The sequence below is a fragment of the Sebastes umbrosus genome, chromosome 10 (genome assembly GCF_015220745.1).
Source record: "Sebastes umbrosus isolate fSebUmb1 chromosome 10, fSebUmb1.pri, whole genome shotgun sequence".
Classification (NCBI taxonomy): Eukaryota; Metazoa; Chordata; class Actinopteri; order Perciformes; family Sebastidae; genus Sebastes; species Sebastes umbrosus.
In genome coordinates, this window is record NC_051278.1 from 4938771 (window position 1) to 4954868 (window position 16098).

The following is a 16098-nucleotide window of genomic DNA, read 5'->3' on the forward strand; positions in this document are numbered from 1 at the left end:
CTGATTACAGTATAATGTAACTGATTACTGTGTATAATGTAACTGATTACTGTGTATAATGTAACTGATTACAGTATAATGTAACTGATTACAGTATAATGTAACTGATTACTTTGTGTGATCAAAGATAAATAAATGAAAACTTCTCCTCTTGTGTCCGGAGAGGAAATCCGGATCTGATTGGCGGGAAATTGGAGGCAATTAATCCTCTAACCCCCCCAGCAGCATCTCTCTCTTCTGATTGGATGCTGATCTGGTCTCCGGAGACTGAGGCCACATAAAGAGAGCCCGCCACCCGGGGCGTCCCGGTGTGTCCATCATCCTCCAAAAGGACCTGGTCCAGTCTCCTCCATCCTCCAGTCTAGAAGGACCTGGTTCAGTCTCCTCCATCCTCCAGTCTAGAAGGACCTGGTTCAGTCTCATCCTCCTGTCTACAGAAGGACCCGGTCCAGTCTCCTGTCTCCAGAAGGACCCGGTCCAGTCTCCTGATGATGACCGGTCGGGACCAGCTGAGTGAAGAGAAACCCAAAGTCCGGATGTTGTCTCCGGGGTTCGGGATTGATAAATCCCGGCTGCATGGCTCCGGGTTCCGGTCCAAAGGCTTTGCCATCACCGACCTGCTGGGTCTGGAGTCAGACCTGCAGGCCCGGCAGCCGGCCGGCCTGGCCCCGGGTTCGGGTCCGGGTTCGGGTCTGTCCTCCTCCGTACCCGGGATGGAGCCTCCCGGACCTCCCGGTTCCGGTCTGGGCGGGTTCTCGTTCCCGGGCGGGTCTCTGCCGCTGGGTCTCGGGTTCTTGTGCAGCCTGGCGGCCCAGCAGCCCGGAGGGGGTCCCTGCTTCCTGCCGGGTCACCTGCCTCTACTGCAGACCCGGACCGAGAGCCACTATCTGCAGAACCTGCAGAACCTGGAGGCCCAGAGGGACAACTACTCCGGTACGACCCGGTCCGGTTCGGACCCGTTTTATTCTTCTACTCTGTGTTTAAAGTGGAGCTGAATCTGGACCTCTATTCAAGCTTTTTATAATATGATATTTTTCTCTCATTTTTATTTAAAAAAAGTTTTTAAACATTTTGTTCGTTTTTTCTTTTAAACTTTGTTTTTGATTTTATCTTTCCGTTTTCTTTTATCTCTTTTTTTAAATCCATTTATCTTTTTCCTTATTTTTATCTTTAAACTGAGTATTTATCTGGACGGACTGCTGGCTGGTTCTGTAACTAAATGTTCTCAGTTCGGTTCGAACCGTTTTATTCTTCCGAAGTGTTTAATTCAAATCAATTCAATTTATTTTTATAAAGCATCAAATCACAACAGAAGTTATCTCAAGACGCGTTTTATATAGAGCAGGTCTTAGACCACCATAATGTACAAATCACTCTATTTCCTCATTCACAACATCTCTTACTAAAAGGCAGAAAAAGGATATTCAATATAGGAGTTAAAGTGGAGCTGAATCAGGACTCCTTTTTAACCTTTTTATAATATGATATTTTTCTCTAATTTTTATTTAAAAAAAGTTTTTAAACATTTTGTTCGTTTTTTCTTTTAAACTTTGATTTTGATTTTATCTTTCGGTTCGGTTCGGGTTATTCCCTCTTTTTCAAACTGAGCTTTTGTTTTTTTAAATTGATTTATCTTTTTCCTTATTTTTTTCTTTAAACTGAGTATTTATCTGGACGGACTGTGGTTCTGTAACTAAATGTTCTCAGTTCGGCTCAGTTTGGCTCTGCATGATAACAATATTATTGTAATAATACAACAGAATAATAATACTGTCAGTCAAATTCATCTTTAACTTTATTTATTGTGCATTTTGTCGTTTTTTTTTTGCAAATGTGTAGAGAGGTGGAGAGAGAGAGTCTCCAACCATTATACTGTATAGGATATATAAAAATTAATTTAAGAGGCGTTAGATTATTTACACAATATTATCATTTGTGTATTATTAACATGATATCAATATTTCGTTTTTAAAATATCACGGTGCAAATGCAAAAGTTAAAATCAAATCTGTGTGCACAAACATGAATGAGGCCCAATGGCTCTGAAACTGTAAACACATGCAGCAACAAAAACAAAGTGGTATACCTGCTGAAACGGGACCTCGGTTCGGTTCGGTTCAGTTCGGTTCGGTTCGGTTCGGGGTTTGAAACATTTTTCCTGTTTCCTCAAATTTTTCTCTTCTTTTCTAAAGTAAACTAAACATTTTATTCTTTATTAAACTTAAATTATTTGTTTGATTCGTTTTTTCTTTTTCTCTAAACTGTTTTTGATTTTATCTTTCTGTTCGGCTCAGTTCGGTTCGGGTTTTGAAACCTTTTCCTTGTTTTTCTAACAGCTGGATCTATTTATCTTTTTTTCTTATTTTTATCTTTTAACTGAGTATTTGTCCTGACGGACTGCTGGCTGTGGTTCTGTAACTACATTTTCTCAGATCGGTTCAGTTCGGTTCGGCTCAGTCCGGTTCGGTTTGGTTCGGCTCAGTCCGGTTCGGTTTGGTTCGGCTCAGTTCGGGTTTCACTGTCAGTTTCGTTTCGCTTTTTATCTCTTAAAAAGCTCCTGAAATAAAAACAATTTAAAAAGCCTCACTAACTAATGTTATAATGTTTGATTAAATTAATTTAATGATTGTATCATCAGAGGGTTTTATTGGTGTTTTTTTTGCTTCATTTCGATTCAATCGAAACATGTTTTATTAAACCAGTAGATGAGTTTCAGTAAATATGACTAGATGAGAGCTAATGAGGAGTTTTTTCTTGTTTCAGATGAAGAGTGTCTCTCTGACCGCAACGACTCCAAAAGCTCCAACAATTCTCAGAAGAGGAAGAAGAGGAGACACAGGTGATTATTACATTATTATTATTATTCATTATTTTTTCTTTTAGAAATCACAGCAAAAAATCAAAACAATCATATATTTTTTATTAATTTATATATTTAATTCATGGTTAAATATTAATTTATATATTTTCACTGAATTTATAAGCGTTTGACTTTCTCTCTTATCAGACTACACTATTATGATTTAATGAGCAAATATAAAATACATACAAGATGACTCATCCTCATACAGGAAAAATAAACACAACATAAACATATATATAAAAGATAAAATAAGATAAATCCTTATTTATGTCCAGAGGGGAGTTCAGGACAGAAATGAGTTCAGATAGAGAAATTAAAATAAATAGATATTTAGAAGTGTAAACAACTAAAATAAGAATATAAGTAGAAATAGAAACTATACCAGAGCAATTAGAGACAATGTATCAGATAAAGAAGGACAAAATAAATAATAAAGATAAAAATATATAATAAAATGTGTTTTCTTTAAACTTTGGTTGTAAATAAAAGCAGATGAAGAAATGTAAATGTGTTTTGATGTTTGAGGAAAGAAACAGAATAAATGTCCTCTGTATAACAGAGGCTGAGCTTCCTGTTAGTTTCAGATTAACCATCCATCCGTCCGTCTGTCAGCAGCTGATGTTGTTGTGTTGTGTCTTCAGGACGGTGTTCACGTCCCACCAGCTGGAGGAGCTGGAGAAAGCTTTCCATGAGGCTCACTACCCAGACGTCTACGCCCGAGAGATGCTCGCCATGAAGACGGAGCTGCCTGAGGACAGAATACAGGTGAGACCACACACATAAATATATATATATATATACACACAGCTGATCATCACTGACCACAGACACATCTGTCTGCAGCTGGACAGAAACTGCATTCATTATTTGACAGAAATTTAGACTCTTAATAATAAACTTAAACATATATTCATATTTTTAATGATAAAAAATGAATTAATATATAATATAAATATAATCTTGAGTATAAATGTTCATCCTTGACTTTGGGAATAGTAAATCTTCATCCACTGAAGAAGACCATGAGTTGTGGTTGAAAGCTACAGAAAAAGCAAGTGAGTGGACCTTGAGTTAGGATGTAGTTGTATTTGGTCAACCAATAATCATCTTACCACCTCTCTTTGTATCTTGTGACCCTCTGGAGGGGTCCTGAGCCCCATGTTGGGAACCACGTGTGTGATACTTTCTGGACATTTTTCATATATTTTTCACATAATTAAAAATATTTTTGGGGATATTTTTCAGACATTTTTCACTAAAATTTTTCACATATTTTACTAATATTTTGGGGATGTTTTCATAAATTTGTCAGACATTTAAAAAAAAAAATTGTGTATATATGCATGAAACATATATTAAACATGTCTGTAAAATTATCCCAAAAAAATAGTAAAATATATGAAAAATGTCTGAAAAATAACCCAAAACATTATAAAATACGTGAAAAATATATGAAAAGTGTCTCAAAAGTATCACACACAGTATTTATAAATGGTGGTTCCCAACATGTGGCTCAGGACCCCGCCAGAAGGTCACAAGATACAAAGAGAGGTCGTAAGATGATTATTGGTTGACCAAATACAACTACATCCTAAATCAAGGTCTTGATCATTTGACTTGTTTTATTTCTAATTAAAAAATATTTCAAATGAAACAATGTGAGAAGTTTCAGGTAAAACCAGAATTGTATTGTTAAAACTGCTCACAGCAAAGAAAACCTGTGAAAAAAAGTTTGGGAATACATAGAAAACATTTGATAATGTCTAAATAAAATACAGAGAAAATAAATATTAAAAGTACATTTAAAGTAACTTAAAGTTTACTTTATAACTCCAATATTAATATAATTTGTGCACAAATTTAATTTTGACATTTTCACGTCTATTCTGCACATTTAATGTATATTTTTAAACAGTTTTAAAGCACTGGTTTTGAACTTTTGTGTATTTTTGTCGTATTGTTTTCCAGGTGTGGTTCCAGAACCGGCGTGCCAAGTGGCGAAAGCGTGAGAAGTGTTGGGGTCGCAGCAGCGTCATGGCGGAGTACGGCCTGTACGGCGCGATGGTGCGACACTCCATCCCGCTGCCAGAGTCCATCCTCAACTCCGCCAAGAACGGCATGATGGGATCCTGCGCCCCCTGGCTGCTCGGTGAGCCGCATACACGTCAGTGCCACGCACATGCACCACACCATGCATCAATACACACTGTTTAAATAAAAAATTAGTTCAATGTTTTCATCACACGTCAACACTAAAACCGGGTCAACGTCACAGACTCCATGTATATTCATCATGTGACCAAGAAGGTCCGGATAGCCTCACCATCAACATTTACTTCATTTAAATCTGAGCTGTCAGTTTCCTGTCCGTGACTACGTTTACAGGCACAAATATCCAGTTTTTCCATTGTTCTGGAAAAGACAATACTCCTTGAGTTATTCCGATACCGATACAGTATCAGAAATGCATCCCATACTGCCCAAAATTCGACACCGGGTATCGGCGAGAGCGCCAGTCTATGCACGGATCTGATACCATCCATAACCGGAAATCTATTCTTCTTCTCCGCTCCAAAACAGTAGCCTTCACTGTGCTACTACTGTTTTAGAGCAGCGAAGTCTGTTATACATAGCAACGGTCTGTTATACGTAGCAACGGTCTGTTATACATAGCAACGGTCTGTTATACATAGCAACGGTCTGTTACACGTAGCAACGATCTGCTATACGTAGCAACGGTCTGTTACACATAGCAGCGGTCTGTTATACGTAGCAACGGTCTGTTATACATAGCAACGGTCTGTTATACATAGCAACGGTCTGTTACACGTAGCAACGGTCTGCTATACGTAGCAACGGTCTGTTATACATAGCAGCGGTCTGCTATACGTAGCAACGGTCTGTTATACGTAGCAACGGTCTGTTATACGTAGCAACGGTCTGTCATAAAGAAATAACAGACCGTAGAACGCTGTGATTGACCAATCAGAATTGAGTATTCAACAGCGCCATGTAATAAATAACAATAACTGACACCACAGCATTCATATAATTATATAATGTTATAATCGGTGTAATAATACGTAATAATGTATGTGAATGTCTCTGTCCTCACAGGAATGCACAAGAAGTCTCTAGAAATATCCAAAAAGTGTTCCAGCCCTCGGGAGTCGGACTCGACCCGATCCGACTCGTTCTGCGACGCCTCGGAACGACGGATTGGAGGCGGCGGCAGCGGCGAGGCTCGGGAGGTGCAGCACGAGGCTCGGGAGGAGGAGGAGGAGGAGCTGCTGGAGATGGAGGATATGGAGGAGGAGGTGGCCATCGACCTGTCCAGCTCATCCAAACAGCAGCAGCAGGAGGAGGCCGGGGTAAAGTCCGCCTCCTCGCCAAGGCGGCAGAGCGTTGGCGAATCGGACGAACGCAGCTGAAGGTCGGATGAGTGAAACGCGGTGACTGTCTGACGATGGCAGCGGGAGCACAGAGATCTGATTGGGTCTTCTTTCAGGGAACAGCCAATCGGAGAACAACCATTCTGTTGTTTATGTTTTCACAAAAAGGAGAAATAAAAATATATTTTATATAAATTAAATGCTACTCTGGGTTAGCACGCTAAAAAATGAGCTTTTAGGTAATATTATATTATACTAACAAACATTTACTGCTTATTTAAAATGTAATATTAGAGAGCTGTAATTTTAGCATCCCAACAATGAAGCAAACATCAGTGTGCTAAAAGACAGCGACCTCTCTGTGCTCCCTGGATGAAAACATGCAAACGTAAAGTCGCCGCTAGCGCCGCTAGCGCCGCTACCGCCGCCATAGTCAGACGGACTTTGAGGAATCAGACTGAGAGTCGAGTCTTTTCTAAAAGACCTATGAACTGTTGGAGGAGGATGTAAATGTCTCTGTCTGTGTGTTTGTCATCATCGTATTGTACTGAGAGTATGTTTTATATCCGTGATCTTTTGGGAAATAAGAGGCTATTTAATGTTTTATTCCTGTTGTGTTTTATAGTTTGACTGTCTGTCAAGCACTGAAGCTCTGTGAATGAATGTAATTTAAATGTAATATTTAAAAAGGTTATTATTACTATTATTATTATTATTATTATTGTTATTAATATCATGTATGTACAGCAGCAGATTGGTGAATAAAAAACAAAGTATTTTTTGAATCACTGGGATTTTATTTTGATCATTCAACACAACACAAACACTGCAGAATATTTTAATTTACGTTTAATTAACATATGATTGATCAGAATGAATGAGCACTAAACAGACTGATTATTATACATGTCTCAGCTCAGCGTACAGAAATCTAATTTTCATTTATATTTTCAGGTTTGAAAATGCAAAGCAACTAATTTTTCATGTAGGAATAAAGCTGCCATAATGTTTAAAAAAAATTGAAATGGACTTATCATTTGACGATTGTCAAAAAATTTGAAACTTAAAATTGAATTAATTTTGCAAACTGGACTTTTAAATTTGAATCATCATCGTTGATAATTGAGGCTTTTCTTTCTTTCTTTCTTTCTCATTTCATTTATTCATTTATTTAACATAATGGCAGCTTTAGTCCTCCATACTGCAGCGGTGCAACTGTACCAAATAAAGTCAAATAATCCAAAAAATAAAAGAATTTTGTAAAAAAAAAATACTGTTATAAAACCCAATACTGCATTTTATTTTGTAGGTTTTAGCAGGTGATTTTACTTTGGAGGCCATTAGCCATTTAAATTTGAATCATCGTTGATAATTGAGGCTTTTCTGCATTTCTTTTTTTATTATTTATCATTTATTCATTTATTTAATATAATGGCAGCTTTAGTCCTCCATACCACAGCACCGGAACTGTACCAAATAAAGTAAAATAATCAAAAAAATAAAAGAATTTTGTAAAAAAAAAAAAAATACTGTTATAAAACCCAAATACTGCGTTTTACTTTGTAGGTTATAGCAGGTGATTTTACTTTGGAGGGCATTAGCCGTTGGACGAGACAATTACGTCTTTTTTTATTTTGCTCATTCAACACAACACAAACACTGCAGAATATTTTAATTTACGTTTAATTAACATATGATCAGAAAGAATGAAAATGCAAAGCAACTAATTTTTCCTGTAGGAATAAAGCTGCCATAATGTAAAAAAAAAAGTGAAATGGACTTATCATTTGACGATTGTCAAAATGTTTTAATTAAATTTGAATCACCATCGTTGATAATTGAGGCTTTTCTGCATTTCTTTCTTAATTATTTAATTTAGTCATTTATTTAATATAATGGCATTTAGTTCTCCATACAACAGCACCGGGACTGTATGATCAAAAAAATAATCAAAAAAAATAAAAGAATTTTGTAAAAAAAATATGAAATACTGTTATAAAACCCAAATACTGCGTTTTATTTTGTAGGTTTTAGCAGGTGCTTTTACTTTGGAGGCCATTAGCCGTTGGACGAGACAACTACATCACTTCCTTTATCCGCGTCGTTGTCTCGAGCCGTTACTGTGCTAAAGCTAAAGCTAGCCGGCTGCTAAGTGCAGGAATACTTAAACATGGCCGATTTAACCACTTTAAAAAATGACCTGACGCTCATAGTGAGCAACCTGGCCGAGGCGGTGATGACGGAGATGTTTACCGCGAAGGAGAAAGTCTCTTTGAGGAAACAAAATCCCAAAACCGAGGTAAGCTACCTGAAGCTAACTGTAGCTAAGAGCTAACTTTACGATACCACACTTCCGGTCTGACGACAGTTAGAACGTCAGTTAGTCAGTTACACCAGACTCCATTCAAAAACATTCTAATTTAAGCACTTTCAGTTTGGAGTTAACCGTTATAGACTAATATCAAACAAGAGCTTAACTGTATTCATAGTCCTCATGTAGTTACACCAAACTCCTTTCAAAAAAATCTTCTAATTTAAGCACTTTCAGTTTGGAGTTAACAGTTATAGCTTAATATCAAACAAGAGCTTGACTTTACACTCAGCGTCATATCAATAGTTTTAATTCTATGTGGTTGCTCTTGTGCCTCTTCCTGTCCTTTATATGTTGTCTTTCATTGCTTTTATTGAGCAGTATTTTGTTATCTATGTGTTGAGAAGTGCTTTATGAATTAATCTTGACTTACTTTTATGGTCTACTGGTTAAATTGGTTTCAGTTGAATCAAGTGAGACGCAGCTGTTTAAACTCTGTATTTTATGGTGCAAGGACCAGTATGAAGGGTGTAATGGTTCACCAGTGACTCCTCGTGATTCATACAAGGAATAAAGTCTTCCTTTTAATAGACTGGCTCGTAGCTGAACAGCATTAAATGTACAGATATGTAACTGGAGTTCATTATTAACAAACAATAACAAGAGCTGCTCATAATGTGTTAACTTTCACTGATTTATGTCATTTTATTTCAGGAAAAACTCAAAAAACTGGTGGACAGTCTGTGTGTCCAAGCTGTTGATAAAATCCTGAAGATGGTCAAGCCTCCAGGAAGCCTGAAGGATCCATCAGGAGACCTGAACCTTAAGGATCCACTAGGAGGCTTGAAGGATCCACCAGGAGGCCTGAAAGATCCACCAGGAGGCCTGAAGGATCCACCAGGAGGCCGTAAGAATCCACCAAGAGACCGTAAGGGTCCATCAGGAGACCGTAAGGGTCCACCAGGAGACCGTAAGGGTCCAGCAGGAGACCTTAAGGGTCCAGCAGGAGACCTTAAGGGTCCACCTGAGTCTGATGAGAGCAGCAAATGTTTAGTGAAGGCGACAGAAGGTGAGCTGAATTTCTACTTAAGCTGATTTCTATTAGCTCCAGCATTAGCATCCCAACTCAGGAGCTCTTTACTTCTGGAAAAAAATCCACTTGCTAAATTATGAATGACACAAGAGTGGGTTATTCATATAGACTTCTTTTGAATATTATATTGGTGCTATACCCAATATATAAATACCCACCACAGGTAGCTGCATGAAGACTAGAGGTGAGCTTAGTTAGCTATTCACGTCTATTTGCCTCTTTGCATCAACTTTGTATGTAATTGCGGAGTGCATTTACAGTGAAAATATGTCAAATAGATCAGTTTAAAGTGTTTAAAACAAAGAGGATAATAAATAATATGCACAGTGTGAATATAAAACGCCCCGCTGAGTGTTTCCTGTGTGTTTCAGGTGGAGGAGGTGGAGGTGGGCGCCCCCCCTCAGGACAGACCTACTTCATGTTTTACAGGGTCAGTGAGTGAATCCACACTAACAGAGAGAAGATATCTGAGCTCTGATCACACTCAACACACAGTACTGTTTCCTGTTTTGTAGAACGCTGCTGCCGACTCCAAGTTTGTGCTGGTGCCACTGCCGAACCATGCTAATGCTAATGCTAATGCTAACGGTGAGTTTATCTGACCTTATTCATTCATAACCAGTCGTACGTTTCAGGAAGATGATTCTAGAGTTAAGTACCAACTCAAAGTTTCTTGTATTGCAGGTGAGAATAAACCTGTCTTGACTCTGCACAACAAGCGCTCCACCTCCACCCCTTCGCCGCAGGCTGATTTCCCCGACCACGAGTACGCTAGGCCGCCACCCGGCATCGCCTCATCAGTGGAGGGCGGAGTCTCTGCAGGACGCAGAAAGAAACGGCCCTGCAGCAGACGGCCGAAAAAAGCCCCCAGCAGGTCTCTGAAAGAACCAACAGGAAGTCCCTGCCAGTGCTCGCAGTGTGGGATGATGTTTCCAAACGCAGAGCGACTCTCTGACCACCAGAAGTCTCACCCAACATGCTCCGTGTGCGGGGCGACGTTCAGGGGCATCCTGAGACTCCGCCAGCACACCATCAAAGAGCACGGGCTGCTGCCGTACAACTGCGACTACTGCCACAAGACGTTCAACCACAAAGCTCACCGCGACCTGCACGTGAAGGCGCGGCACACTGGAGAGAAAACGTGCCACTGCGACATCTGCGGGAAGGGCTACTCCTGTGTCAGCCTGCTGAAGACGCACAAGATGACCCACTTCGAGAAGACGTTTGTCTGCGACGTCTGCGGGAAGAGCTTCTACCACGCCTGTCACCTGAAGCGCCACAAACTGGTGCACCGCGAGGTGCGTTATGGCCATGTATTGGCAAGAATCTGGCGATACGATACGTATCACGATACAGGGGTTACGATTCAATATGTAAGGAATAATATACAGCGAGCATCGTCCTGTCAGGGTTTCCTTCACAACAATGACCCGCTAGCTGTACATTATTCCACTTAGTACACGGCTAATTACTTAAGAAATCAATAATTTGACACAAAAATGGACCACCAGAGTCCGACATCAGAATTGCGCCCATAGCAACGGTCTGTTATACATAGCAATGGTCTGTTATTCATAGCAACTGTCTGTTATTCATAGCAACGGTGTGTTATACATAGCAACGGTCTGCTATAAGGAAAAAAACAGACCGCAGAATGCCATGACTAACCATTCAGAATTGAGTATTCAACAAAGCCGTGTAATAAATTGCGATTTATTGCGATACTGTAAGCAAGGCGATATATTGGGATTTTTTTCAAATAAAATGTTATGAAAACTGATATTATAAAGAACACACTGCCATATGCATAAAATCTGAGTAAAACATTTGACTTTTTTAATACAATCAGAACAGAGGGCACATCTCTAAGTATTGACTAAACTGTAAACTAATAATTTATAATCCATACAGTGTTTTTGAGAATCAATACAGTATCACAAACCATAATATCATGATATTTGATTATTTGGATATTTTCTTCAACCCCTAAGGTGCGGCCGTACCAGTGCTCTACCTGTGGGAAGGGCTTCAACCAGGCCGCCAACCTGCGCAGCCACGAGGTGATCCACACCGGAGAGAAACCGCTCTGCTCCATCTGCGGCAAGAGCTACCGCTCCCTGAGGAACCACGTCATCAGCAAACACCCGCATGAGCTGCCCGCTGACGAGCTGTCCGCCGGAGACGCCATCATCACCTGCGAGGTGTGCGGCAGGACGTTCGCCAGCCCGTCCCAGTTTAAAATCCACCAGAGGAGCCACACGGGGGAGAAGCCGTACCGCTGCGAAGTCTGCGGGAAGAGTTACGGTTTGAAGCAGCAGCTGAGAGAGCACCGGTACACCCACACTGGGGAGAAACCTTACAAGTGTTCCCTCTGCTCAAAGACCTTCAACCTGGCCACCAGCTACATGAGGCACCGCAGCATCCACACCGGAGAGACGCCGCACAGCTGCCTCGACTGCGGCAAGCAGTTCCGCCTGCTCACCTTCCTGAAGGCTCACCGGCGGACCAAAGCTCACCTGAAGCAGGTGCAGCAGAGGAAGAGAGTGACCTCTGACCTCGAATCAGACTCGATCGTAGAAACGGTAGTGTAATGTAGGCTTGTCGCGGTGGTCGTTGTTACCGGTGTTACACAGTGGTCGGGCACACACTGATAACATTACGTACCCCCCGCCCCCACCGTTGTTTTGCTTTTTTTTTTACAAATATAAAAGCCATTTAGTTCATTTCCACGACTATTAATAGATAGTCAGACGATGGACGCTATAAACTGAACATGAATGCATCCATACGGAGTCTCAGCGCAGAGTAGCAGGTGTCATATTTCACACACGTGACGAGAGAGAGTTGACAGACCGAGAGATGGCGGAGGATTTGGTGAAACCGGCGACCTCGCAGTGAAAGCTGGACCGGAGAGGCCAGACAAACCGCCACCCGACGGTAAAGATCAACAGACACAGCTACAATATAGCTACAGATATTGAGCGTCATCTTTTCTTGTAAAATGTCCGGTGTAATCGGTAACACCGGTGTTGTCACAAAATGATTAACCGGTGGGACAATTTCCTCACCGTGACATCCCTATTGTAGCGTCCCTTTAATAGAGCGACAAACAGGATGAGGATGCGCTCTGTTGTTGAGTTTAATATTTCACATCAACAATCAGCCATCAGGATCATTAACCGTCATGAAGGTGATTAAATCTATTGTAGGTGGGATTAACGGTTGTATACATCCTTTAATCTGACCTGCAGGAAAACACACAGAGTGTCACCTCTGACCTCAGATCAGACTCGCCACAGTAATGGTGGTGTAGCGTCCCTTTAATAGAGAAACAAACAGATGAGGTGCTCTGTTGTTGTTTTTTGTATTTCTGTAACTGGGTTGCCAAGTTTATCAAAACCCACCATTTATGCTTAAATCCGATTTTTTTAGACCATATAAATTGCAGTAAAAAAACAACTAGTATGTCATTTTTCAACATAGGCATGTTAATACGACGGAGTTTTAGGGCCACATTGAGGGGGGAAAAAAATCTGAGATTTTGCGAATAAAGTCATAAGTTTAAGAGAAAAAAAGTCGTAATATTAAGAGAGTAAAGTCATACATTTACAAGAAAAAAAGTCCTAGTATGAGAATAAAGTCATAATATTAAAAGACGTAATTTTACGTGTTATTTTAGAGGGGAAATAGAGCAGCGTGAGGAACATGGAGCATCTTGTGAAGTTATACTTTAGTTTAGGTTTCACAAATAACGAAATACTTCATCTTTTGGCACATCAGCACCACATCATCATCAGTATCAGGACCTTGAAAAGATTGTGCAAGAAACTGCGTTTATTCCGAAGAAAAAAACACACAGACCTGATGGGGAAACTGCCTCTTTTGTGGAGGAGGAAATTACTTTTTTCTCATAGTTATGACATTATTCTTGCAATATTACGATTTTTTTTTGTCTTGAAATAGTATGAATTTATTCTCATTAAATTATGACTTTATTCTCGTAATATTATGACTTTATTCTAGAAATATCAGATTTTGTTTCCCCTCGATGTGGCCCTAATACTCCGTCGTATATTAACAATTGAAACTGTGAATTATGAATTTTGGAGCTCCAGTGGCCAGGAAGCCTAAAAAATAGTTTATAATGCCAAGTCATATCAAAAAAGCCTGACAGATCTCAACAACAGAACAAATCTTTGTTGACACATGAAGCTTTCTGTGGTAGACAATGATTATGGAATTAATAAATCTATTTGTGTTACTTGTTTTTTTCTTGTTTTTATTGATTTTTACATTGTAAAGAGACCTGTTGTTGTGTTTAATCTTTCACATCAACAATCAGTCATCAGGATCATTAAACGTCATAAAGGTGATTAAATCTATTGTAGGTGGGATTAACGGTTGTATACATCCTTTAATCTAACCTCAGGTCTGCAGGAAAACACACAAACACACAGTGACAGAGCGTCAGCGCTGGATTACAGAGAGCAGCATCAATTATCATCCGACAGCAGTAAAGTGGGAATTATGAGCGATTAGGCTGCTGCTCAAACAGATTACAGTATCTGATGGACACACATCAGATCTGAGGTCAGAGGTCGCTGAACAGCTGCAGCACAACAAATTCACATCTCATCAGATACTTCACTGTTTTATTTCCAGGAGACGTCAGGAAGTCACTGATCTTCAGTGAGAATGAACAGATTAAATAAACCTCATACAACATGTTAATCTGTGATTTATAGACTGATATTGTTATTATCACAGAGATACAGTCGTTGGATCTCCGGCTCCTCCAGCGACGCTCATTAATATGTTCAAAAAGACAATCTATTGTTTCAACTGTTTCTATTGTGAAGCATCATTTTCAAAGATATAGTATAACCAAACAAGAGACGGGAAGAACACACTTCAAAATGTAATTAATTAATTAATTTAAAAACATAGTAATAATATTAGAGCCGCAGCGATTAATCTATTAGTTGTATTAAATTTCGCCAACTATTTCGATAATTCATTAATCAGTTTGAGTAATTTTTCCTTAAGAAAAATGTGAATATTTTCTGGTTTCTTTGCTCCTCTATGACAGTAAACTGAATATCTTTCAGACACCTGAGGACGTCATCTTTGGGAAAGACTGATCCACATTTTATAGACCAAACAACTAATTGATTAATGGAAAAAATAATCTACAGATTAATCGACAATGAAAAACACAATTAGTTGCAGCCCTAAATAATAATAATAATAATAATATTATTTGTTCAACTTCACCTGCAAATTGTTCTTCCTGCATTTGAAAGAAAAACACCAAACCTGTTATCCATAAAAACACGAGACAAAACTACAATACAATACGATATGCAGTACGTGTGGTAAACTTTAGAGGAGCTGGTAGGTTGTTACCTCTGGACAGAGCCAGGCTAGCTTTACTGATCTGATGAACAATTCTTCTCTTTCTCTCTCAGAGCTTAGCTTAGCTTAGCATAAAGACTGGGAGCAGGTGGAAACAGCTAGCCTACAGTGAGCATGTTATATGAGCAGCTCAGCATCATTAAACTAACTGAAGATGCTTCAGAGCATTCCTCCTGATGCTGCTTCTTCTATACATACATGTACTGATATACACACATGTACTGATATAGACACATGTATTGATCTACATACATGTATTGATATAGATACATATAGATTGATAGATATATGTATTGTTGTGATAACAACTGAATTCAGATCCGTCTGATCTGCAGGTTTAACATCATTAAAAACAAACTAATCAGCTTCCAGCAGCAGGTTCAACCAGCACTAAATTAATCTACTTAAAGGGTTAAACGTGAAAACAAACAGCTTTAATAAAATCCAACGTTTCTGTTTCTTTATGGATTCTGAGACTTTAAATATTTATTTTTATTTGTGTGTTTTTATTTCTGTTTTTCTGTTGATACAACTCTGACAATTCACTGTATAAACCCATGATAACATCCAGAGCATGCACCAGGAAAATAAGTAAATGAATAAACATAAATATACAAAAAAAATGTAAAATAATCCAAGTTGAATAAATACATAGATGATGATAAATTGTTAAATTGGAAAATACACCTTATTATTTGAGTTACTTTAGTATTAAATAATAATGTTGTGTTATCATTTTATATATAATTTTTAACATGAGTTTAAACAAAACAATCTCACTTCCTGTCTTGTTCTGGAGCTTTCAACCGTATCACACAGTCTTCATCAGATTGTTTTAACTCTGTTTATTTATGTAGCACCATTCACACAAACAGGCAGTCCTTCACACAGAAAAACAGTATAAAAACAGTTTGATGTTGAGAGTGCAGTTCCTGAGCTGAGCTACAGGAGGCAGCAGCTGTCAGAGCAGATTTAATAACATTATGATTCAGTATAAATGTTTACTATGACGTCATCTGATTGT

The 16098-nt window shown here is 39.0% G+C and overlaps 2 protein-coding genes across 4 annotated transcripts; both read left to right on the plus strand.

Annotated features, from left to right (window-relative positions):
* Nucleotides 1-352: 352 nt before the first annotated feature.
* Nucleotides 353-7009, plus strand: vsx1 (visual system homeobox 1 homolog, chx10-like). 2 transcript variants are annotated; one of them, XM_037782174.1, is made up of 5 exons: nucleotides 353-933; nucleotides 2764-2839; nucleotides 3505-3628; nucleotides 4832-5027; nucleotides 5981-7009. In XM_037782174.1, exons 1-5 carry the CDS (start codon nucleotides 489-491, stop codon nucleotides 6292-6294), a joined length of 1155 nt encoding a protein of 384 aa, XP_037638102.1. In that variant the 5' UTR covers nucleotides 353-488; the 3' UTR covers nucleotides 6295-7009. The 2 variants fall into 2 exon arrangements, with proteins under 2 accessions (XP_037638102.1, XP_037638103.1); XM_037782175.1 differs by having other exon boundaries at nucleotides 4832-5012.
* Nucleotides 7010-8114: 1105 nt separating this feature from the next.
* On the plus strand, nucleotides 8115-14385 carry LOC119495539 (zinc finger protein 627-like). 2 transcript variants are annotated; one of them, XR_005208512.1, is made up of 7 exons: nucleotides 8115-8554; nucleotides 9281-9635; nucleotides 10031-10089; nucleotides 10175-10247; nucleotides 10344-10957; nucleotides 11651-12596; nucleotides 14089-14385. XR_005208512.1 is itself a non-coding variant. In XM_037782148.1 (6 exons), exons 1-6 carry the CDS (start codon nucleotides 8426-8428, stop codon nucleotides 12248-12250), a joined length of 1830 nt encoding a protein of 609 aa, XP_037638076.1. In that variant the 5' UTR covers nucleotides 8115-8425; the 3' UTR covers nucleotides 12251-13183. The 2 variants fall into 2 exon arrangements, 1 of the variants encoding a protein (XP_037638076.1); XM_037782148.1 differs by lacking the exon at nucleotides 14089-14385 and having other exon boundaries at nucleotides 11651-13183.
* The last annotated feature ends 1713 nt before the right edge of the window (nucleotides 14386-16098 follow it).